Here is a 26547-nt window from a genome sequence, read left to right as displayed (position 1 = left end):
ATTTAACAGCAAATAAGGGAAGGGGGAAAAAACAATGTAGGAAATAATTGGATACAAAGGATGGAATTACATATTATCTGAACTCTATATCCAAAGGCTGTAATGAAATTTTTTCAAATATTTTTCACCCATGAATTTTCCTAGTTATGATGATAGGTCACAGGCCTTGAAATGTTAATTGTTCCTTCCACAGATACCATCTCACCTATGTATTTCCGATTTATGTTGTGTTTCAGATTTCTAGTACAGTAAACCTTTGTTATAATGAACCATGGTTTGGGGGGGGTGGGGGGAGAGAGAATGGTGTCTGTTTTTGCCGATTGTCTGCTATAACCGAGCAAGGTAATATCATTGTATGTAGTTGATACAAAGAACTGCAGATGTTGGTTAATACACAAAAGAAACCAGTGCTGCAGTAACTCAGCAGGCCAGGTCTGTATGACTTTGGAGTGGGGGGGAAAACCAGAGCACTCGAAGAAAACTCATGCGATCACAGGTAGAATGTACAAACTCTGTATAGACAGCACCTGCGGTCAGGATCAAACCCGGACCTCTGGTGCTGTAAGGCAGCATCTCTACCACTGCGCCTCCAGGCCGCCTCATGGAGGTTAATGTATTTGCTAACATGTTCAATCCTTTCCTACTGCCTGGCAGTAGGAGAGAATTTTAACCAGTTTAAAATTCAAGGCCATTACATCTGGGATAAAATAGGCATAAATGATGGTTTCAGCTGCAACATGAAGAGATAAATGGTGCAAAGGTAGATTTGCATTTTCTGATGGGAAATGTGCAGTGAAACTTATCTTTGCATCAAATAGAGAAAAGAAATCACCACGCATGTACTGGGGATAAAATAATGTAAAGGAAAGTGTAATCAACGGCAAAGACGTGGAGATCTCAAAGGTGAAAGAGGCTCCTTCAAAAATCTGAGCAGGAAGAAACCCATCATAGGAACACATTATGATGCACATTAAACTGTAGTTGTCGATATAGCAGAGAAAGCACTGGAGGATGGTGCCAGGGTAGGTTTAGAACAAGGACTGTTGGTCGCAACCAACAAAAAAGCAGGCATGCATCTGTGGAGAATATTGAGGGGGGGGGGGGAGAAATTGGGGGTTATTCTGCGTTTTAGTTAGCTAAAATTTGAGCACTCAGTGGCCACACCATGAGGTTTAAGCTACCCAAGTGAATATATCCATGTTCTCCAGTGATGCTGCCTAACCTGAGTTAGGCCCCTTTTTTTGTGTTCTTTCAGGTATGAAAGCAATATAGCTGAGACACCTTGCATTCATACTAAAATAAAATTGGATCATTGTTTGTAACAAGATTAAACTTTTCAGCCATCACAGAACTTCCAGATTTAGAAGTGCTACTTCCCAATGTTGCAAGTGAACATTGAAATCTAATAAATCTCACACTGTTGAATACAGACTATAACTTGAAATGATAATTTTGGAACCTCAACTAGACACGTCTGGAATTACGGTCAAACAGTGAAAATTAAATACAATGATACAGACACATACTCATGCAGGCATTTGTTCTGTAATTGCAATTCTTTATTGTAATGCCTTCTGTCTTTTGACACACTTTTTAAAAAATGGTGAAGAGGAGTCTAACTAATATTCTGACCAGGGTTAACAATTTCTGCTCTTGAATTCCTTCTTATGATACTATTTTATGTACTATTTCAAATACACAGTGGCTAATTTTGGGCCATAGATTTCTGATTTTCTTTCAAATGGGAATAATCTACCTGAACAAGTAATCCAGTACTGCAGACGAGAACGCCCCACCACCCAGATGATCACTTTCGTGAAGGTGTGCAGCTGCCAAGAACCACAACAGCCAGGAATCAGTCAGGAATCCTGGCGACTGCGCAGGACTGGCAGCTTTCCGTAGACCTGGTGAAACAGCTGAAGTTCCCATGGCACATTGCCACGACCACCCTGAGGCCAGATATCCTCCTGGTCTCAGAGGCGACCAAAAACATCGTCTTGTTGGAACTGACAGTGCCGTGGGAGGACCGTCTGGAGGAGGCCCACGAGAGGAAGATGGCCAAGTATGAAGAGCTGGTCATAGACTGCCGCAAGCAGGGCTGGAAGGCAAGGTGTATGCCCATCGAAGTTGGCTGCAGAGGTTTTGCAGGGCAATCGCTCTACAAAGCCTCGAGTGCACTGGGCATAAATGGAGTGGCGAGGAGAAGGGCCATCAAGAACACCACAGAGGCAGCGGAGAAGGCCTCGAGATGGCTCTGGATCAGGAGAGGAGGTCCATGGGGAGGAGCGAATGCCACCTGAACACAAGTCGTGGTCTGATCAACCACGGCTGGGTCGCCTGGGTGAGGGTGTCCGATGTTGAAAGACCTGAAACACCCAATGACCCCAGGTTACATCACTGATGATGTGTTCAGGAGCATCTATCGATGTATTTGTATCAATGTCTTTTGACACACTTTTTTTTTAAATGTTGAAGAGTAGTCTAACTAATATTCTGACCAGGGTTAACAATTTCTGCTCTTGAATTCCTTCTTATGATACTATTTTATGTACTATTTCAAACACACAGTGGCTAATTTTGGGCCAAAGATTTCTGATTTTCTTTCAAATGGGAAAAATCTACCTGAACAAGTAATCCAGTTTTCTTTTCTGTAAATAATAAATAGAGCACAAATTATAATAGACTCCTTTTGTATTACCTTTAATGATTGTCTTTTTGTCACGTAGTTCTCAGAGTGCAACAACTTTTCATAGTCATTAAATACCTAGATTGAAAGAAAAAAGTAAATTTGAATAAAATCAGAAATTTTGTTATTTTAAAATAATTTTTAAACTAGAAATCAAAATTGTTTATATTTACCAAATCATAATTCTGTTCTAAAAACTGTCCACACATGACTTTATGTCTGGTAAGCAAGTCCTATAAAAGAACATGGCAGAAGTTAAATTTGTTCAAGAAATAGAACTAGCCCCCTCAAAGCATAAAACTATACAATATAGATGAGACACTTCGCTAAAATATAATTGATCATTTTTCTTAACTTCTCAGTAAGTTCATATAATAAGTTAGGTATATAATAAGTTCATCCTTTTTCCCCTGTGGCTTTCAAGCTGTACAACTCCTTCCCCTTATGACGTGGGGTAGACCGACTTCCCTGCCCGCTCCCCCCTCCCGCATCTTTGCACATCCCCAATCCTGGACTTTCCACTCGTCACTTTAATTTCATGTATCATGTCGTGTTTTTATGACGGTTGGCATAAAATAAATAACTAATTTATAAATTTCTATTTAATTAAATTAATTTAAAAAGTTCTATCGTATCGTATCTTCAATCCAAATTCTTACAAAACTGAAATCTAAGGCCTGGAGTGAAATGTTTGTGTTTAAAATACACGAGGATAAACACTCAAATAGAAAATATATTTAATATATGTAATCGCCATCGCAGTGATCGAAAATATACAGGAAACTCCTGTTCAAATCTTACCATTATTTATAATTTTGAATTCACTTTACATATCAGTAACAGCACGATGGGCATTCTTCATCTTTCAGACTTTAGCCACTCACAAGCCAAGCTCTTAATAAAACACTTTAAGACATTCAAAGTCAGAAGATCAGAGATGTGCAAATCTAAATTGATGTATTTGTTCTGCCAGGATCATAAATTGATCACACTCCAATAAAAAGAAATTTAAACTGCCATAACAATTCCACATTGGATTACAAAATGAAAGTAATTAGATTAACTTCAATTTTACCATTTGTCACAGAACGATTTACAATATATGGGGATTCCCAACCCTGAGGAATGGTGCCAATGGCACAGTAGTGTGAAAAGTATCAATAATACAACAGTTAGTGCATCTGAATTATAATAATACACATTTAACATGTGACAAAGTGAACAAAGATTTTTCAGAGCTTAATTTACCTTAAATGTTGCAAAGGCATCTGAAGCAATGTCAAATGTTGACATTTCCACATATTTGAAGAAATCTTTAAAATGTTCAGAGTATAGGATAATTTTGGCAAGTGGTTCATGTCTGATGCATTCTCTCAGCATTATTCCACAGTTCAAGGCAATCTCTGGTGTTTCATACCTGAATAAAAGACAATGATAGACTTTGGAGGACAAAGTACTGACATCAAGGACCACCATTAGAATGAAGCCAACATTTTAACAAACATTAAAAGTTTCATTTACAAACAACACTCAGTTAGTATATTTCCATGGATTGGTTTTCTTTGCGAACTATTTCCAATAAATTAATTTCATAAATTAAAAAGTAAAATTCTAGCTTTGTTATTCTTAAGTTTTGATAGAAAACATTTTTCAATTTCCCTATCAAGCAAGTGTACACACAGGGAATGAACCAAAATGCCCAGAACAATGATCCTTATTATGCATGAGTTTTCCCAATTGATACAGTACATTAAAATAATTCTCAAAGTAGCACGTTTTATTTCACTGGCAGAAAGGATATTTATATAGCTAACTATTATGATTAAATAATTAGTCTTCATGGCAGTGTTATGCCTACTCATTCCTTCTCTTGAGGAAATTTGACTGCACTGCTTTCTTTTCAAAACACTTATGCCACTATTTGGGGATTTTTCTTCAGATTCAAATATTTAATAGACTGTTTTTATTTGCAGAAATATGCACAAGCACAAGATTCAGGGTCAGTATCTTGCTTTATACCAATCCTGCATCCAGAGCACAAGAGCTATGAAATCCACGGTCAGAAGTTGAAACTAAAAAACGAAATGCAGAAAAAGTCCAGTTTTCAGTAATACACATGGATGGAAGATATACTGCCAATATACAAAGTCACAGTTGGATTGTGCCTTGATGGATAAAATAAGTTCTAAACTTTAAACTGTGGGAAGGAAATATTGGGCAGAAAACCCCCCACAAAATGCTCAGCGGGTCAGGCAGCATCTCTGGAGGACATGGATAGGTGATGGTTTAAGTCAGGACCCTTCTTCAGTCTGACTGTAGCAGGTGGGAAGATGGAAAAAGAGGTTGGGATAGGATAAACCCAGGCAAGTGATAGGTGGATACAGTAGTGGCGGGTTTTTGATTAGCAGATGAGTGAAAAAAAGGCAAGAGATAAAGGAGACAAAAGGTTGTAGCAGAGAAGGGATGCGAAATAAAGGAATAGTAATATGAAGGGATATAGATGCAGATAGAAGGGGGGTGGGGGGGGGGGGGGGGGGGGGGGGGTGGAGAGGAGAGGGCAGGATAGTGTGAGAAATGGGAATGCACCCAGATGGAGTGTTACCCAAAATAGGAAAATTCAGTATTTATACCATTGGGCTGTAAACTGCCCAGAGTATGAGCTACTGTTCCTCCATTTAGCATGTGACCTTAGTCTGGCAATGGAGACAGCCCAGGACAGAAAGGAGAGTATGGGAATGGGAAGGGGAATAAAATGGTTAGCAAACAAGATATCTAGCAGGGTTAGGTGAATCAAGCACAAGTGTTTAGGTTTATCATTGTCACGTACCGAGGTGCAGTAAAAAGCTTTATTTTGCATGCTCTCCAATCAGATCAGATAATATTAACCACAAATACAATCAAGTCAAACCCAAATACAATAGGAGAGCAAAGTGGAAGATAAAGTGAAGAATACAGCTCTCAACGCAACAGTTCCATAAACAAAGTCCAATGTCCACAATGAGGTGACTCAGACAGTACCATAGCTTATGGAAGGACAATTCAGAATCCCGATAACAGAGGGGAAGTAGGTGTTCCCGAGTCTGGTGGTGTACGCTTTCAAGCTTTTGTACCTTCTGCCCAACGGAGGTAGGGAGCAGAAGGAATAACTGGGATTGAACAGGTCATTGGCTGCTTTTCTGGGGGAATGTGAAGTGTGAGTCAATAGTGGGGAATCTGGTTTGTGTGAGGAACTGAGCTACATCTACAACTTTCTGCAATTTCTTGTGGTCTTGGGTAGAGCTGTTCCCAAACCAAGCTGTGATGCAAACTGACAGTATGCGTTTTACGGTGCACCGGTAGAAGTTTGTAAGAATCATTGGAGATATGCTGAATTTCCTCAGTCCCCTGAGGAAGTAGAGGCATTGGTGTGCCTTCTCGGCTGTGGCTTTAATGTGGTTGGTAATGTTAATGGTAAGGAACTGGAAGCTCTCAACAAGTTCCACCAGCACCATTAATGCTGATTCAGGCATGTAGTCCACCATGCTCCCTGAAGTTGATAACAAGCTCCTTCATCTTGCTGACTCAAAGGAAGAGGTTGTTATCCTGACGCCATGTTACTAACTTCGCTATCTCCTATCAATACTCCATCTTGTTATTGTTTGTGATTTGGCCGACATAGTGGCTTCATCTGCAAACTTGTAGATGATGAGTTAGTGTCAAATTTAGCCACAGAATCGTGAGTGGATAGAGAGTAAAGCAGGAGACTAAGAACACATCCTTGCAGGGCACCGGTGTTGAGGATTATTGTGGAAGATGTGTTTTCATCTATCATTGTGATCTGTGGACCAGAAAGTAGAGGATCTAGTGGCAGGGTGGGGGGGGGGGGTCCTGATCCTGGGTCCAGTTTGGAGATGAGCTTGGATGGTATTATGGCATCGAAGGCAGAGTTATGGTTGATAAATAGGAGTCTGACGTACAAGTCCTTGGTATCTAGGTTTTCCATGACCTGGGAGATGGCGTGTGCTGTGGGCCCGTTGCGACGGAAAGCAAACTACAATGGATAAAGACTCTCTGGAAGGCTGGAGTTAATATGCTCCATCACCAATCTCGTGAAGCACTTAATGATGGTGGATGTCAGTCACTGGACAGTAGTCATCAAGGAAACAGGTGGGGACCTCAGAATGGAGTAGTGGGAGGTTAACGATATCTGAATACTACTGCAAGCTGATCCACACAGGTCGAGATCGTGGCCAGGGACTCCATCTGGACCAATTTCTTTCCACGGATTCACTCTCAGGAAGGCCGATCTTACATTTGCCACAGTAACTGTTGATACCTGAGCCTGACAGGGCAGGCGACACTCCTCCACCAACCTATTATTCAAAGTGGGCGTAGAATGCATTAGCTCATTGGGGAGGGACCTTCGCTATGTAGCCCATTTTAGAGTGCAGCCTTGTCACAATCTATGGGTATTGTCTTGCGACTCCAGCTTCGCCTGGAATTCCCTCTTGGCATCCTAATGGCACTGCGAAGACTGTGGATATACAGTCGGTGGAACGGTCACCTGGTCTATACTTGGCCTTGTCGATGTAAAGGGGGCCACAGTAGATGAGGTTCGTGTTGTCAGAGAAAGGAGCATAGGTAGTGCAAACTACCTGAAGTTGGAGCATTCAATATTCATACCATTAGATTTTAGACAACCCAGGCAGAACAGTGTTATTCTTTTAGTTTGCGCCTGGCCTCTCACTGGCAGTGGAGAAGGCAGAAGACAGACAGGAATGGTAAGGGGAGTCGAAATGGCATGCAACTGGAAGTTAATGATAGTCATTAGGAGACCACAGTAGTTCTGCAAAACTGTCACCTTGTCCGTTTCTTGGCCATGTTGTCAACATTGTTAAGATGCCTAAAGCTCAGATACCCATACTGCAGGCTTGCTAATCAATTTATTTTGTTCATTCCATACACTAAAAATCTTACGATTTCAACAAGGCGGCATACAAAATTAAATCATTGTAGAAAACCACTGGATAATACATACCCCTTTAAAAGCATAAACAAAATTTGCTCATGAGAACATATATATTCCACTGTTGGAGTTCGAGTGCCAATCTGCCTCCGCAAAATGTTGTTGAAAATCTGGGTAACATCCTTCTTCCCCTGTTTTATGAAGCATATGATTGTAAAGTCAAAAGTCAGACCATCGCAGAGGGTATTTTTTTAATATAAAGTGTTAATATGCACATAATTAAAACCAGTAAACTCAAGACTTGAGCCAATCTTTAAAACCAAGTATGCAAAATAAAAATATCTAGTTTGCTCGGAAGCTCAAAATTATAGTTTGCACCTTCAATAAAAAGCACCCCCCCTGCCCCCCCACAGTGCCGCCAGTACTTAGGTATGTACATCCAAACATGTTCAGGACTCCTACACAAGCACACTTGCACTACATGGTTCGCATTAATGCAAGGTTGAACTCCCCTGACAGACCACCGTGTAAACCTGTAAACGGTGTAAAGCATAAACCTCCAGTTTCCCCAACAAATCTGCTAGGAGTTTGCCCATTGGACATACACCAGGTTAGATTTGGCACAGGAACAACAAGACCATTCATCTGAATGCAGAGGAGTGACGAGGAAGGAAGGCAAGTTTAGGATAGTTTACATTTTTTAATGCAAAACTCTAATAATCCACTATTCAGAAATCCCATTGCTTTGGCACCTGACTTACTAGGCTCTGGTCCCCGTGCTCCTTCCAACAAACCAGTGCCCCTGTTCTTGTACTCCCTCTGAAGCCCTGGTTTCTGTGCTCCCTTGTAACACCCAGTGCTCTGAAACTCACTAATTCCCACAAAAGGACACTAAGTGCTAGAGTAACTCATCAGATCAGGCAACATCTCTAAAGACCACGGTTAGATGATGTTTCGGATTTGGATCCTTCTTCCTTATGATTGGGGGTAGGGTTCCCTTTAAACTTACCAAATCCTTCTTTCCAGCAATCCCTTTAAACTCACCCTATTGAAGACAGGTTTTAATAAAACTAAACACAGATGTGCTAAACATTGGCAAATGGAAAAGGTCTTGATTCTTCAAACTGCATCTAATTTATGTCCTTTAAAAAACAACTTTCTGATGCTTCATGTTGAAGTACTATACTTTTCCTGCATGTAATTTGATACCAATCTGTTTTACTTTACCCAGCTTCCAAAAAAATGACCTCAGACTAAAACATTTTGTTAATGTGCCCAGAATCCCCAATTGCAAACTAGAAGTAAACCAGAGTTTACAACAAACTTGCACACCATTTTCAAAGGGTGGCAAGATATGCTTGGGTTATATAGCACTTTGTAAACAAGTGAAATGTATAAATCTGGAGTCTTGAAATAATTTAACTCTATAAATAAAAACAAATCCTCAAGTCTTTCTAAACATATCCACTAGTCCCTTTTGTTCAGCACATTTTATTTATAATCTATCGAGGATAAAAGGCTGGTCAAGATGACTCAATTCTTCAGTCGAGGACATAGTTAGTATAATGAACCATATGCACATTATAATAGAAATCCCAGAAGTGCAAATTTAGATTTATCTGGAGTGGACAACTATCAACTTTGGAACATAAAGGAAGAACAAAGTAACTTGTTGCAGTTAAATGAAAGAAACATTTTTTTTGCAGAAGCAGGGAGAATGTTCCTTTGCTTCAAAGAATCCATATTTTATCTTGGTTGTAGCAATGTATATCTATCGTCATGTTACATTCATCAGATTGTACAGATGCAAAACTTAATTGTTGTTAAACGTTGACCTCAATTTAAACATGTGGCCACAGACATAGAGGTGTAAATTTTACAAACTCTTTCACCTCAATGTAATAATGCATAATGTAATACAAATTATGGATTAAAGCCACCAGAGGAAATGATTGTTGCATTTGAGCAAAAGGAGCATACCACTGTCACCCCTGAAACATTAATCTTTCACAAAATAGCCATCACAAATACACCATTCCAGGATTTCTTACCTCAAAGTCTATCAGTTGTAAGTGTGCAATTAATGATATCAGCAGTCCACTATTATATAGTTCCTGTGCCAGCTGTGCAACGGTTTCAGTCTGAGGCTCCTTATCATTGGTACCACACAGTATCTCTTTCATGGTTAGCAGGGATTTTGACACATCCTCAGTGGCCTTAAGTCAAAGAAAGAAAATAGATACATTTTCTTTCCAGGTTTCAGCAGAGGAAAAGAGAAATAAAACTAAAATCTAGATGGAAACATTTCCATGTTAAAGTTAACATTGGTGGAGAGATCACTCTATGGTATTGCATCAATCACAATATGTACAATTTTAATACTAAATTTCAGGGGGAAAAAATCAACATGACAAATATATTTATAACATTTTCAGCATTAAGTAGCAATGTTACAAAATTTTGAGATTTAAAAAGTCAGGTCTGCAATTTATCCCATCAGAAAAGTTTAATTTGACACCTAATTCACTTTCATATCTTCAGTATTAAAAAAAAAGTTATGGCCGTTTTCATACTCGGAAATTAGCATCGTGTTCCCTATTGCTTTTCCATTGACTTAACTTCTACTGTGATCGAGGACAGTCAAAAGTCCATAACTTTCTTAAATATCAAGAGAACTGAATGAAACTTTCAGTTATTATAGATTGAAGTATTCTGAAACAAATATAAAACATCTTACTTGGATAACCTGAAATTAAAGCATATAATTAGTTAATTACCTAATTGTAGTTAATTACAAAATTGACTGTTGTGACGGAATAGTAATAAACACCCAGACTGCCTTGAAAATTCAAAAATGTGATATTCTCAAGATCAGAACTTTATTATTATTGTATAATATGCTGTAAATCCGTAACAGATAGGTAAATAAATTACAATTTCTAGCAATAGACAAAGTCTTTATGGAGAAGATCAATTGCTAGCTGGTACATTGGCATATCATAATCAGTAGCATCATCATACTCCTCAGATTGTAACCAATAAGCAACTCTGTACACCTTCTCTCAACTTTTCAATTTTGGCATTGTAAACTACAAGTTTTTGCTCTTCAAACCACACATGCCGTTCTGCCCACTACTTTCCCATTAACAATGTCCTGTAGATTCAATTTCTTCAGAAAAGGATATATTTTTTAAATAGCCTAAGTATCCAAATAACAACTAATCCCATTCACACAAGAATTGACAATATAACATGATTTTTTAATCTCACTGTCATGAATTTATATCCCAGATGGAAAGAATTTAATGTTTAATTCCCATAAATTAATCTAGAAACAGCCACCCAAAATATAATCGAATTATTGCTTTTTGCACAATAGATGCGACTCAAACGGTTGTGAATATTTAGTTTAAAAAATAATGATCATGGAGAGAGAGAATAACACAAAATAGACAATTTAGACGGCTTATCTCCAAAAAAATTGGCATTTTAATTATCTTGCCTCTGGAACGCGATCGATTGGAACGTTGCATTCGCGGTGAATTTGAACCCCATATCGGCAGGAAAAACACTGCCGCTTCGTATGGGGCCCAAATCACATTTCCGCTTATCGAGGATTGATTAGTCATCCCAAGAAGCAAGTTTATATGTAAAATAGACGACTTACACCGTGTTTTGTCCCGTACTTGAGATCCGTCACGTTGTAGGCGTTGACGGCGTTACAAGCCGCTTTTCATTTAAATATAATTATTCAATTTTCTCGTGATTATATAAAAAATAAAAAATAAATTTAAAACGGGAATGGAAGTCGGAACGATTTTTCTGCAGCAGCTAGCAGCCCAAGGAAATCCGCCCCAGACAGGCGGTAGAAAACTGGATTTTAGTCCCTCCCCCCCCCCCCTCAAAATGCGTTAAGTCGCGCACACTGCCAGTGGCAGCACTGCAGCGCCACTGAAGGTAAGTTTTGTAACATCGCTACATTAAGCATCACTTTCTAAATATAATCTCATTAGCTACATCAAACTTTAAACCTTGCAAAAATATCAGCATCCCTTTTTATTTTATGCAGATACTCTCTTCAATGGACCTGGAAAAATAATCTTACTTCCAATGTATTGCTCAATGCTCAAGATGCAGGCCTCCAATGAGAGAAAGCACTTCAAGACACTTAAGCCCTATTTTGGTACCGCATATGTCTCACAATGACATTAGGTAAATGGCACTTTAACCATATGTGATTTTTTCTATTACAAATTTCAAATTGTGGAGTACAGAGGCAAATAAATAAATGACGGGTCTTTGTCCCAAACATTATGGAGGGCACTGTAGGTCAGCTTAAAAACATTAAGGAGTTATGCACATTGCATGATAATTTAAAAGAAGTGACAATGCCTTTTATTGTTACATAACCTAGGTTTGGGTTCAATGGTAAGTCAGCACCATCCGTTAATAATGAATAAAACCTTTCACTCTCCACTTAATACATAAACATACCAAATTTCAAATAGTTGGGGAGTGCAGAGGCAAAGTTTGTTGGAACCAGAGAGAAAGCACACATCTCACAGGATCAAAATTGTGAAAGGTACACTTGGAACATGAAACTTAATAACTGCAGTGATTATTTTGGGGAGATACTATAATTAAGTTTTCAACATGAACAATTCCCTCATTAATTTAACCATGCCATGCAGCGCCCAACTTCAAGAATTGATCTAAAAATATCAATCTCTTTTTTAATCCTCCATGAAACCCCTTGAATAATTGTTACCTCATGATATAATGCACACTGTATCCATAACTCTATTTGAATCACTTCAATTCAAGTGCTACACCATGTCATTAAAATACATTAACAAAAGACACAAGCAATGTCTGTGCTCACCATCATGATGTTGCCTTAATTCACCTCAACCTACCATGACTCCACTCTAATAACTTCCTTTATTGTTCAGCTCGAGGATGTGCCACACTTAGTTATAGGCTCACCAAATGAATAGTTGTCAGAGTTCATAATGATGCTAATCTTTTTTGCTCTTCAGAGATCCTTCACAAATTTATCCTAGACCTCTTCCTCCACACTATCTAGTTTTATAGGGCATATAACCTCCTATAGCCCCATCTTTAAAACACCTTCCTCCACACCTCCACTTTTTCTAATCCTTTCAGATTAATTCTCTGGTAGCATGGTACCATAGCGGTCAAGTTCCTGGACTGGCATCCAGTGATCAAAGGAAACAAATTCAAATCTCACTCTTGTAGTTGGTGAATTTAACTTCAGGTAATAAAATTAATTCAGAATATTATTTACGTTGATCTAGCCACTTAATTCCAAAATTCACTTCTTTCAGCCATGAACCAACGCCTGGAAGAGTGCAGCTGCAATGCATCCAAAATGAGCATTAGTGAGAATATCATCTCCACGAGTTGCTTGTTAGCATCGCTCACAACAGCTTCCATACCTCTGCTGCTTTATCAATCCAGCAAGGGAGTACTTATACAGATTGGATTTATTAAGGTTTTCATGTACAGGAGGTATTAGGGAAAATTACCATGTAGTCAATATACAAACCAATATTCAAAAAGGTGGCATAGTAATGCAGCAGCTAACACTGCAGCCTTATAGCTCCAGGGACCCATGTTCAATCCTGATCTCAGGTGCAGTGTGGAGTTTATATTTTCTCTTCATGACCTCATGGGTTACCTCCACAATCCAAAAGACTTGTTGGTAGGTTAACTAGCAAAAACAAATGACTCCCAAGTTATTGGCAAAAAGATGAAAGATAAGTTGATGAGTATGTGCAAGAGGGAATAAGTCTTACAGGGAAATAAGGAGAAAGGTGAAGGGACTGATAGGATTGTTGCCCTGAGAGTTAGCATAGATTTAAATGGGCCATATTCTTCAGTGCCATTACAATTATATGGAAGTGGACTTTTCAGATGATATATCGAAGGTTAGAAGAAAAATAAGAGGAAGCCTCTAAGGGGACAACAGTGAAAGAGAAGAAAAAAAAAAACCTTACTTGTGACTAGACATGAAATGCTTGAGTAACTCAGCTGGACAGGCAGCATCTCTGAAGAAAAGGAATGGGTGACGTTTCGGGTCTAGACCCTTCTTCAGACCCGGAACATCACCTATTCCTTCTTTTCAGAGTTGCTGCCTGGCCCGTTGAGTTGCTCGAGCATTTTGTGTCTATCTTCGACTTATAAGGCTTGAGTAATTTACAAGCAAAATATTAATGATTCAAAAAATATGAAATCAAAATAGTAAATACTCAGGTGCTGCTGAACCTGCAAATTATTTCCAATATTTTTTTTACCATTCTTGGTACATGACAAACGGGATCAGATTTCATCAACTGAAATAATATCAACTCTCCTTCTTGAAGTTACCAGACAACTTCAGGATCTAAAGCATGCCCAGAATGTCTTTAGCACAAACTGTACCATTTCTTTGAGCCCTCCCACCTCATCACAGTAACCAGGTTGAAAGAGTTGACTATTTTGTCTCCCAAACTCTGATATACTGGATTGAGTGATTCTTCTGCACATCAATTCCTTCCTTCTTACAAAAGCTTCTTTCTTTCTACTTGTCTCATCTTGGTTTCATTTTTCTCAAAGTCACAATATTTATCAATTTCTAAATGATCCTTGAAACAATTCAGGCCACTCCTATTGGTTTACACCACAACATTCAATCTTTCATTAGCATTACCGAGACATCTTACTTAAAAGTTAATAAAAGCACAAGACAGTAAGAAGTTTTCTTCAAATTCTCTGCAAATGCGCTTGAAATTTATCACCTGTGCTTAACTTTGTTGATCCACAGGCGGTTGATTCCACCCTTATTTGTCTCAATATACAAAATTCAGCTCCTCTGCTAAACACGGGACCAATCTGTAATTATATGCTGACAGCACCCAGCCCGTCATTGTTTTCAATCCTACATCTATTATGCGGGGGACATTGTTAACTACGCCTTTTCCTGAAGTCATGATTTGCCCTCACTCCCCAATGACTTGATGGATTGAATGCAACAAATGATACACGATAACAGCATTCATCTCCCCAGCTGCGGGATTAATTAGAAAGTTAATTAAAGTCAGAGTCATAGAGCAGAACAGCACAGGACCAGGCACTGCGGCCCACCTTCTCTATGCCAAAGAAGTTGGCATAGAGAGCTAGTCCTATTTTCCTGCATTTGGTGCATAGCCCTCAATACCCTTCCTATCGCTATATCAGTACAAATGTCTTGCAAAAGTTGTTGTAATTCGTAATTAAAATCATATAGTTCATTAACATGAGCAATGGACAAAGATATTTTTATATGTATTAGTTCCACTTTATTACTCCTTCCTCACACTTCCAGTTTTTTTTAAACTTATATCGAAAAGCCTTGAGGAAGCTATCTTTGCTTCCACCACACTTGCAAACAATATATTCTGATAATTTGTTGTATAAACAGAATTTTGCAGCAGTAAAACTGTCATCATTCACTACTATCACCCCATAAAACTGAAAATAGCCAGACAAGCCATTCATCTGGAAAGTCAATAAAAATGAACAATAAATGCAAGCTCTACGAGTGATGCTCAGATCTCTCCAAGTGAAAAACAGGGATTTCTATGTATGCGTGGTTTAACCCAAAAATCCTAGAGTTAGCATCAGTGACAGACCTTATTCACAGACCTTACTAGCTTATCGCTGGGATCAAGGAAAAATTTACTTAAAGTGATGCAAAAACAAGCTATTTACATCAATATAAATACAAGCAAATCCCCTGGACCTGAAGGTCTGCGTCCTAGGGCACTTAAAGGGGCTGCCCCACTTGGCCATCATTTAAGCGACAGGTCGGTAGCGTCATCATGCGTCCGCACAGCTGTCTGGAGCACTTGATGTAATTTGAAGGTACACACACAATGCAGGAGTAACTCAGCGGGACTGGCAGCATCTCTGGAGAGAAGGAATGGATGATGTTTCGGGTCGAGACTCTTCTCGACCCGAAGAAGGGTCTGAAGAAGGGTCACGACCCGAAACGTCACCCATTGCTTCTCTCCAGAGATGCTGCCGGTCCCGCTGAGTTACTCCTGCAATTTGTGTCTATCTCCAATTGTCGTGGCCCCGCTCTGGGAGTAGGAGCGGGGGCGAATCCGGATCCGCTACGGCCGGGAGCCCCAGGCCGAGCTCGGCGATCGCTTGCCTGCTTCTGCTGCTGTTGGAGGTGAGATGTTGTGCTGCGTCAGGATGTCCCACTTGGCCGTCATTTACACGACAGGCCGGTGGCGCACGCAACTCCACACTCCTCCATGCGCCCGTCCCGCGCTACCCACACACTACAAGGTCGCGTAAATGGCATGCAAATGACAGCCAAGTGGGACAGGCCCTTAAGGAAGCGGCTGAAGAAATTGTGGACGCATTGGTGATAATTTTCCAATGTTATCTTAATTCAGGATCAGTTCCTGTGGATTGGAGGGTAGCTAAAGTTGTCCCACATTTAGAAAAAAAGCAGGAGAGAGAAAACAGGGAATTATAGACCAGGATGCTGGAGTCAATTATAAAAGATAAAATAACGGCACATTTGGATAGCAGCAACAGGATCGGTCCGTGTCAGCATGGATTTAGGAAGGGGAAATCATGCTTGACTATTCTTCTAGAATGTTTTGAAGTTGTAACTAGGAAAATGGACAAGAGAGAGCCAGTGGATGTAGTGTACCTGGACTTTCAGAAAGCATTTGATAAGGTCCCACATAGGAGGTTCATGGGAACAATTAGAGTACATGGATTTTGGGGTAGGGTGCTGACATGGATTGAAAATTGGTTGGCAAACAGGAAACAAAGACGAGGGATTAACGGGTCCCTTTCAGAATGGCAGGCAGTGACTAGTGGGGTACCGCAAGGCTCGGTGCTGGGATCGCAGCTATTTACAATATACATTCATGATTTAGATGAAGGGATTCAAAGTAACATTAGCAAATCTGCAGATGACACAAAGCTGGGTGGCAGTATGAACTGCGAGGAGGATGCTATGAGGATGCAGGGTGACTTGGACAGGTTGGGTGAGTGGGCGGATGCATGGCAGATGCAGTTCAATGTGAGGTTATCCATTTTGGTGGCAAAACGGGAAGGCAGATTATTATCTGAATGGTGTCAGGTAGGGAAAAGGGGAAGTACAAAGAGATCTGGGGGTTCAACAGTCACTGAAAGTAAGCATGCAGGTACAGCAGGCAGTGAAGAAAGCTAATGGCATGTTGGCCTTCATAACAAAAAGAGTTGAGTATAGGAGCAAAGAGGTCCTTCTGCAGTTGTACAGGGCCCTAGTGAGACCACACCTGGAGCAGTTTTAGTCTTCAAATTTGAGGAAGGACATTCTTGTTATTGAGGGAGTGCAGCGAAGGTTCACAAAGTTAATTCTGGGGATGGCGGGACTGTCATATGTTGATAAAATGGAACGGCTGGGCTTGCATACTCTGGAATTTAGAAGGATGAGATGGAATCTTATTGAAACATATAAGATTATTAAGGGATTGGACACGCTAGAGGCAGGAAACATGTACCCGATGTTGCAGGAGTCCAGAACCAGGGGCCACAGTTTAAGAATAAGTGGTAGACCATTTAGAACGGAGATGAGGAAAATCTGTGGAGGCCAATTCTCTGGATGTTTTCAAGAGAGACTAAGATAGACCTCTTAAAGATAGCAGAGTCAGGGGATATGGTGAGAAGGCAGGAACAGGGTACTGAATGTGGATGATCAGCCATGATCACAGTGAATGGCGGTGCTGGCTCGAAGTGCCAAATGGACTACCCCTTGTCGGGATTCTTCAGTCACAGCCCAATATGTTGTCTGCCCATTCCCCTCTACAGATGTTGCCTGGCCTGTGAATTCTTTCAGAACTTTATTTTGTTTAAGATTTCAGCCTCTGCAGCCTCTTTAGTCTCTCCTCTTTAAATACAATTTAATGTGATGGTTTAATGTGATCGCCCAGCTTGATAACATCAGAACTCGCTAGCCCTTTGACAGAATCTGATGCATGACAGCAACCTACAATTGAAAAAGGAAGTCCAGGTTACAGAGATCACCACATTTTTTTAGACATCTACATTGTCAGCAGCAAGCAATGCAGCTTTATGGCTGGTCTTAAATTCCTATCATTATTCTGCTTCTTTTGCAGATTACTTTAAATCGGAAGCCTGTGTACTGATCTTCACCCCAAGAGCAAGTTTCACCTGAATACACTTTCCAAAGTTTTAATTATGAATGGTTCAATTAATACTCCTCAATTATCTTCAAACTACATATTTTCTGGCCCTAGTCATTCAAAAATCTTCTCTACACCCTCACAAAAACTATTGACACTCCTCCTCAGTGTGTTGGGAAGAACAGGTCTGACCAGTGATTTATAAAGTTTAGTACAACTGTAATACTTTGGTTCTGTTCATAAAGCACCAGATCACCAAGGTTTGAAAGGCCCAATTAACTACTTACCGCCTTTAAAGTTTGTGCATGCAAGCCCCCAGGTTAATTTACTTTTCATGTTCTTCATTCTAAAATTCAACCTTTCACAATTCAATATTAAAATGTAATCTAAAATGCAGCTGGCTTTCCTGAAGTCTGCTGCAGCTCACATCATTATTTACTACATTTCCAAATTTGCACATTTTTATTTAACTCATTTAATTCACATGGACATTTCTGGCAAAGACAGCATTTATTGTCCATTAAAAAATGTACTCGAGAAGGGCTACTGCCTTAAACTAATACATTCCCGATGATGTACATGTGTTTTTTGATAAGTAATTCTTGAATTTATACCTAGCATTATATTGCCTGCCTGCATCACAGCCTGGTTAGGCAACTCAAAAGCCCAGGAACAAAGGAGATTACAAAAAGTGGTGGACTATCAGGCCAATCATGGATATTGTCCTCCCCCATCATAGAAGGGATAGAGAAGAGGTGCTGCCTCAAAAAGGCATCCCCACCTTGGCCAAGCTCTCATTTCACTCTTATCATCAGGAAGGTGGTATAGGAGTCTGAAAACTGTGACCACCAGGATTAAGAACAGTTTCTTCCCAATAACCATCATGGTCATACACACTACACAACACTAACCAATGAACTGAGGACTGTCTTGGGTTACTACACGGACTTGGGGCTTTTTTTGCAATATGATTCAAGTTATTAATTTATTTATTTTTTGTTTATTATGTTTTATCCATGTGTATTGCAGACATGTTATGCTGCTGCAAGTAAGCATTTCATTGTTCTGTTGTTGGTACATATGACAATTATATGCTCTCAACTCCTGATATTAACAAGTGAAGATAGTGTCCAAATATAAAGCAGACATGCAGATATACCCAAATGCCTACTGTATTTAACTTACTAGGTATGGAGGCAACAATTTGGCAGAGTACTGCCAGAACAACTTCGGTGAATAAAAGCAGTGCATCAAGGTCTTATGGTAGTGAAAATAATAGGAGTGTCAGAAGGTGGAATCCCTAGTATAGGTATTTATGTGGCTTGTCTAATTAAATTTCTGGCGGATGAGGGACTCTGCATTTGATAATGGAGTTGAATATTAAAAATAAGTAATTAGACCCTTTTTATTGGAGAGAGTTCCAATCCAATCCAACTTTATTTGTTAAGCACTTTAAAACAACCAATGTTGACCAAAGTGCTGTACAGAAGAATAAACAAGACATCATAAACAGACAACATAACAGAACATAACATAACAGCTCACATAAGGCGCAAAAATTACATATGAAATACAACAATAAATTAAAAGACATAAAACACGAGTAAAAATAATAGCCACGCAATAAAAGCAATCAAAATAAGAAATTAAATCAAGTAAATAAAGTCGACATCTTACTGGGTATCAAAGGCCACGGAGAAGAGATGGGTTTTAAGAAGTGATTTAAAAACAGACAGAGAAGAGGCCTGTTTAATGTGGAGAGGCAGATCGTTCCATAAGTTAGTTCTAACCAAGCACTTCTGTCATCACCAAACCGTAAAATGGATGGCTCTAGTCACCCATACCTGGTAGGGGTGCCTGATCAGGCAAAGGGGATGCAGAGAAACATGCGACTTAAAACAATTGCCATCTGATAAATCTGTAGAAAATAAATGTACATGACACAAGGACTTGCTACTGTGTTTAAGCTGAGAACAAGTTATATTTTCATGGGATCTTAGATTGCCTATTGACAACATTTAAGTTGCACCGAAGTGATGTGCACAAGATTAGTAGGTGAAAATTAATAATATTCAACTGAATACATAGGATTAAATGAAATCATTCAGCATCTCAGCTTAGAATGTAGCAGCTGCTTGTGAAAGACCAGGATTTCTTAATTGCACAAAAAGTCAAATGAAGACAAGGGTTCACAAATCCCAAATCTATACTCAAGGTAATCAGGTGCAACAGGTTGCCACACACACAGACACGCACACTCTTAATCAAGTCACAGCAAGTAAAAATCCTCCTTTCAGATTCTGCAAACTACTATTCAGGAAAATTAGACACCATTTTATATTAAAATTCTTTCCCTTGCTGGACACCAGGGATTAAGAAAGCTTTACAAAGATAACTATTTCAAGAACAGAAACAAGGTGCAATATTGCATGTTCAGTTAGCAATCCCATTTAAAAGTTTTGCAAGTTTCTAAACAGTTGATTGTATTAAATTGGAACACTCTGCTTAAATTCAATGAATTTCACTCAACCATTCTTTGCATTACATTTTCACCATATTATCTTGGAGATTTTTTTTAGCCAAACCAAATAGGGGAGGTGAGGAAGAGGGAGAAAATAACCAGGAAGCACACAAGGGGAAGTGTTCTTTTGAATCCCAACCATCTTTAATGCAACAATTGGAGATGGGGGGGGGGGGGGGGGGGGGGGAGAGAGAGAGAGAAGAGATATTTGGATGAGAATGTGCAAAATATGATTAGTAAGATTCCAGATGACAATAGGTGATGTAGTCGTAGTGGACAGTGATGGTGGTTATCAAGAAATACAGCAGAATCTTGATCAGCTAGACGTGGACCAAGGAATGGCATATGTTGTTTAAGTCAGATATGTGTAAGATGCTGGATCTTGATGTCAAACCAGGGCAGGATCTTCACAGTGAATGATAGGACCCTGGGGAGTGTTGTGAAGCAGAGGTCACTGTAGATAGGGTGATGGAGACGGCTTTTGGCTTGTTGGGAGTACAGAAGTTGGAAAGTTAAGTTATTAACTTAATAACATGAATATTATTTTCAGTTTTTGTCACACTATTATAGGAAAGATGCCATTAAGAATGGAAATCGTGCAGAGATGATTTACAAAGATGTTGGCAAGACTCAAGGGCCTGAGCAATAGGGAGCAGTTGGGCAGGCTAGGACTTTATTCCTCAGAGGGTAGGAAGCCGAGGCGTGATCATATAGAGATATACCAAATCATGAGGGGAATAAATAGGGTGAATGTACACTATCATTTTCCTAGAGTAGACATATCAAGAACTAAAAGGGCATAGGTTAAAAATGAGGGGAAAGATTCAATAGGAATCTTAGGGGCAACTTTTTCCACACAGATGGTGATAGGTATATGGAATGAGCTCCATGGGAGGTAGTTGAAGCAGGTACAACAGCACAATTTAAAGGATATTTGGACAGGTACGTGGATATAAAGAGCATGGAGGGAAATGGGGCATATGCGGATATTTGAGACTAGCTTGGATGGAAGCATCTTGGTCGTCATGGACAGGTTGGGCCCAAAGGTTTGTTTCTGTGCTCCATGACTAAATGATAGCTGTGGTCTAAGAAAACGACATGGAATACCAAAAGCAGCATACAAGGTATCAATTTTTGAAAAGGTTTACCAAAGATGGTAACCTGGTAGCTTGGTCTAGTTCATGTACAATCAGTTCATTCATTCAATTTAGGGATGATGTAAAGAAATAACTTACAACAAACCACTATTTCGCATCGAAAATATTCAAGCAGAGATCCATGATCCATAAATTTATAATTAATAATTCTGACGATATTCTTCACAAAATTACCAATGTCCAGATTTAAAAGGTAATTTTACAATCTTATACCTAAATCATATTTATTCCAGTAGGATACCAAATCATATTTCTTTATTGACTTAACACATGGTCGTGATTACACAAACGTTTCCCAAAAGGACCTACAGAATATAGAGGTAATTTAGCCCCAAATTCTTTTGAATTTTTAAAGTACAAGACGATGTAATTCATTGGGAACACCACAAACATGCAAGCATTTTCTTTAATTAGTGAATAGTATGTTTCCAGTTGTTTTGATCATATAGAGCAATTTTTATTTCTACTTATAAAATCAATTTGATAGCCATCCAACTGTTTATTTTGCTCCCCACTGGCACTGCAACATTTTTGTTAAAATGTAGTAAAGCACTTCCTATACCTCTGTCAGATGTTAATATTTGTTATGTCAAATTACAGAGGCAATTCCTGTCAGGTGTTAATATTTAAAAGTGCAAGTTACAGCCAAGAACCTGACACACTATGTATTTATTAACAAACAGATACTCAGTCAACAAATTGGATGCATGTTTGCTGGTTATTAACTAAATATGCTAATCTGTTTAGATGAATGATTTAGTGCCATCTTCAAATGTTTGACAGCAGCAGAAATTTAAATTTCTGGACTTTTGAAGAATATCTTACGCATTTTTATTTCAATAATCTTGCATTTGGCTTGCTCGTTGTCAGAAGGTAGCAATTTCAAGCTCTATATTAGAATTTTAGAACAAATTTGTGCAACACTGAGGGATTGTTGTGGGTCAGGTTGATACAAATATTATTACAGAGATAAAAGTAATAAACAGAGGATCTGTCCATTAAACTGAAGATGAAAAGAAGGAAGGTTATTTGGTGTTCTGATTACCACTTAAATGATCAATGCCAAAAAATGTGCATTTATCTCCTTCCTGTGAACAGTCTGGCTGCTTCATTCATTTCCATTCATGAAGCAGATAGTCAGCTGGAAGATACTAAACATTGCAAGTTCTTTCATTCCATGAAAGCCTCACAAAATGTTTTAAAAGCTGACTTACACCATAATTCATTAATTAATTTGAAGAACTAGTTCCTTACAAGATATATTACTAGAGAATCTCTTTTGTCAGCTTTCAGCTAAACTCCATACTGCTTTATCTCTCATTCGTAGAACAAGATTAATCACACATGACAGCATCTTTCAAGCAATATTGCATACCTTTTCAGCCTTTTTGTCTGAAATATGATGTTTTTCCAGCATGGCCATGTTCTCTTTGAGATTTCTGACAATGTCTGCTGGGCTTTTATGAGATTTGAACAGTGGCATTTTTGTTTTTATTTCACCCTGGATTTACCTGCAAATAAACAAATTCAGAAAAAAGGTAAGTCTTCACATTTGAACTTGAGTGTTTTACAAATCATGTTTAACCAGCAGTTAACTGCATTTATTTACACTAGCACATGTTTTATCAGAAGCTTCATGACTGGTAGATCAGGTATTTTTCCACACAACCTGGTAAAGTGCAGGAATTTTTCAACTGCCATATTTTGCAGTGTCATTCATTCCCAGGTCAATCATCAAACCAAAGTGAGTGGGGCAATTAATACACATCATTCTTTGGTCTGCCCGACCACCATCCATCCTTCAGTTTTGGAGATTGTAAAATAGTGTCGTAATAACAAGCAGCAACATCTCATTGCAAGCGTTGGTGAAATGGATGATGGGGTTAGAAATACTGACCTCTCAGCCGTTATGGGCCTGTCCCACTTAGGCGATTTTTCAGCGGACTGCCGGCGACTGTTAAATTGCCGGCAGCTGCTTGAAAAACCAGGAACTGGAACATCGACAGTCAGAGTGGAACACACACACAAATTTGAACATGTTGAAAAATTTACTGAGACCGCGACTAATTCCCAGAATGCGGGAACTCCTCGCGACCATGAACGAGACTTACCAGAGACCACCATCGACCATCTGGCGACCATGTGGTGAGCACAGAGTCTCCTGCACTCGCCTAAAAAGTCGCCTAAGTGGGACAGGCCCATTAATCTTTCGCAATATATATATTTTTATTAGAAGCAATTGTACAAGAATAAAGCAATCGGCATATAAAATTATACAATTATTGTACAGCTTCAATTTTAACCTTTTAACTTGAAAAGAAGGGAAAAGAAGAGAAAAGGAACAAGAAAGAGAAAGAGAAAAAGTGAAAGGTGAAAAGATAGGACCCCTAGAGTACCAAAGTAGTGTGGCCAAAGAGTGAATAAAGATGTAAGAGAAGGAAAAAATAAAAAAAGAAGAAAAAAGTGGAGATATACCTGCCTCTCGACCCCCCCCCGCCCACCCCACACAACCCATATTTGGATTTAAATCCAAAGTTGTGTTGCGCCATACTATCCTTGTAAGAATTCGGTGAAGGGTGTCCATGTCTTGAAAAATTGATCTGGTTTTTCTGCCCAGACAAGCCTGATATTTTCCAAATGTAGTGTCTCGGACATGTTTGTAATCCACATCTTAACAGTAGGGACTGATGTGTGTTTCCAAAATTTAAGTATTATTTTTTTTGCCGTTATCAGGCCATAATTAAGGAAACGTCTTTGAGATAATGTTAGCTCAGAACAGGCTTCTGACGTATCTAGTGATCAGTTCAGTGTCGGGGTCCAATCTTTTGCAATATGATAGACCTACCTGAAGTATCAATACCCTAACAAACTATAGCATAGCTATGGTTTCAGAGGGCACCAGTGATGCAGACTAAATATTACCCAAGAATCAAATATCAGTGCTTATAATTTGACAGGTTTGTGCAACATGTGCAATCATATATTAGATGTCAAAATAATTAGAGGAATAATATTATTCTCACATAGAAAGGAATGGCAGGATGTTGATTTTTTCCAGATTACTGACTGTTTTGTGGCTCAGAGGAACACATCTATAATATTTGAAAACTGCTCTTTACCTTAAGTAGCCTTCATGGCGACAGAAGCTAAAGGTGTGTGTAGGTAATCTTTAGACTGTAACCAAGCTTTGTTGTGGTTTAAACAACATGTAGAATCATCAAACCTAACAAAAGATTGCAGCAAGGATGTCCATTCTGTTAATGATTTGTTGGGTGGTACTCTACTGAATGAGCCTGGAGCAGTATCTGTTCCAAGCAATTCCAAAAGCACTGAAACATTTTTGTTTAGGATGATCAGTGTTTATGTCATGCCAGCACTTGTCCTCACCAAGTAAACCAATGATCTAATACAAAAAGCCAAATTCCGTGAATCTGGATTATTGACACCTGCCATATAAACACCATGCAACCAAAGGCATTAATTTTACAACAATGTTCAGGTCTACAAAAGAAAGTTGAAGACTGCTACAGAAAAGATTCAGTTTCAGAAATCTGGTCCTTATGGTATCTTACCAGTGGGTTTAGATTTCTCACAGAAAATAATACAGCTTTCAATAGACAATAGGTGCAGGAGTAGGCCATTCGGCCCTTCGAGCCAGCACCGCCATTCAATGTGATCATGGCTGATCATCCCCAATCAGTACGCCATTCTTGCCCATATCCCCTGACTCTGCTATCTTCAAGAGCCCTATCTAGCTCTCTCTTGAAAGTATCCAGAGAACTGGCCTCCATTTCCCCATGCAGATACTGCCTGCCTGCAATGTTCTTCCTGCACTTTGTTTATTTGCTTAAGATTCTAGTATCTGCATTCTCGTGTGTCTCCATTAAAGGCTGTGCAAATGCTTTGGTGGCAATTGTGAATGAAGGAAGTGGCCTGCCACCTTATACTCACTCCACTGCCTGGACAAACTGGGTCAGCTCAGATGATCATTAATACTTTATTCCAGTCCCTCACAGCCAGTATCGTGCCAGGTCTTGTGATTGATTCTGAATTTGTCATAAAAAGCCATCACTGGATCCTAATCGTCAAAAGCTCCAAGAAAAAGTGACATTTATGCAAGGCAAATAATGAAAGTGTAGCAAGGGAATGGACATAAAGTATTAATGACAATACTGGCTCCAGATCATGACTTGGAATTGCTATGCATAAACCAGACTACCAGGCCATACCTCATGACCATCGCTCAGTCTGTACTACAGGTCTCGATGCACTACCAATGTAGGAATTGTCCAACAAGCCAGATATGGCTGAGCGCCTAGTTAAATCAATGGCCAACTTGTGACAATGCATTCCGGCCAAAGCAACAGTAAGATGATCACTAACATATCACATTGCAGAACAAGACCAATAGATACATATTGCGGTAGTCAGTAGGTTAAAAATAATCATCCCAGAAAAAGGACAATTATTTTAGTTTGAACCAAAATTTAGAGGTTGCCACATACAAGGACAGTTTGTGATCTGTGAAATTCTCTAAAATAGTAAGAAAATGTACGTTAAAAGATTGATAACTTAATTGAAGGAGTGAATCATCACTGGATGAACTAATCCGACAAGGGATAATGACTCAAAGTAACATTCGCTCAACTTAACAAAGCAGCATCTATAATGTGAAAAATGTGTTCAATTTACCAACACTCAAACTCTCAGAGGCCTAATTAATTGGCCAGTTGCAATCTGGTAAGAAATAATTGATCCACTTTAAGATATCCAAGGCCTTAGTGGCCAAACAAGCTGACTGTTACTGTGTTAGAAAAACAAAAGTTATACAGCACGGAAACAGGTCCTTCGGCCCTATCCATGTACCTGTCCAAGTGTATTTTAAATGTTACTAGACCATTCCTGGAGCCAATGAATGGACTTGACTTTTGGGTCGGCGTCGGCGCTCCCTTGAGCCAATCAATCCTTCCCAAGGGGGAGGGCAGTGGGTGCTTCCCAGAGCCAATTAATTGACTCGACTTTTGGGTCGGCTTCGGTTCACCCTT

The 26547-nt window shown here is 39.3% G+C and overlaps 1 protein-coding gene across 2 annotated transcripts in view; it reads right to left on the bottom strand.

Annotated features, from left to right (window-relative positions):
- cab39l (calcium binding protein 39 like) overlaps window positions 1–26547 on the bottom strand; it is a 57406-nt gene that overhangs the window by 13039 nt on the left and 17820 nt on the right. For both annotated transcript variants that reach the window (XM_033032819.1, XM_033032820.1), the window contains 6 exons: window positions 22878–23013; window positions 9683–9847; window positions 7704–7822; window positions 3935–4103; window positions 2860–2919; window positions 2699–2764 (listed from right to left, as the gene is read on the bottom strand). In XM_033032819.1, coding sequence (XP_032888710.1) covers window positions 2699–2764; window positions 2860–2919; window positions 3935–4103; window positions 7704–7822; window positions 9683–9847; window positions 22878–22985 — 687 coding nt within the window. In that variant the 5' untranslated portion in view covers window positions 22986–23013. The remainder of the gene's footprint in view (window positions 1–2698; window positions 2765–2859; window positions 2920–3934; window positions 4104–7703; window positions 7823–9682; window positions 9848–22877; window positions 23014–26547) is intronic.

The sequence above is a fragment of the Amblyraja radiata genome, chromosome 14 (genome assembly GCF_010909765.2).
Source record: "Amblyraja radiata isolate CabotCenter1 chromosome 14, sAmbRad1.1.pri, whole genome shotgun sequence".
In the NCBI taxonomy this organism is placed as follows: Eukaryota; Metazoa; Chordata; class Chondrichthyes; order Rajiformes; family Rajidae; genus Amblyraja; species Amblyraja radiata.
This window is presented reverse-complemented; position numbering and strand designations above follow the sequence as displayed.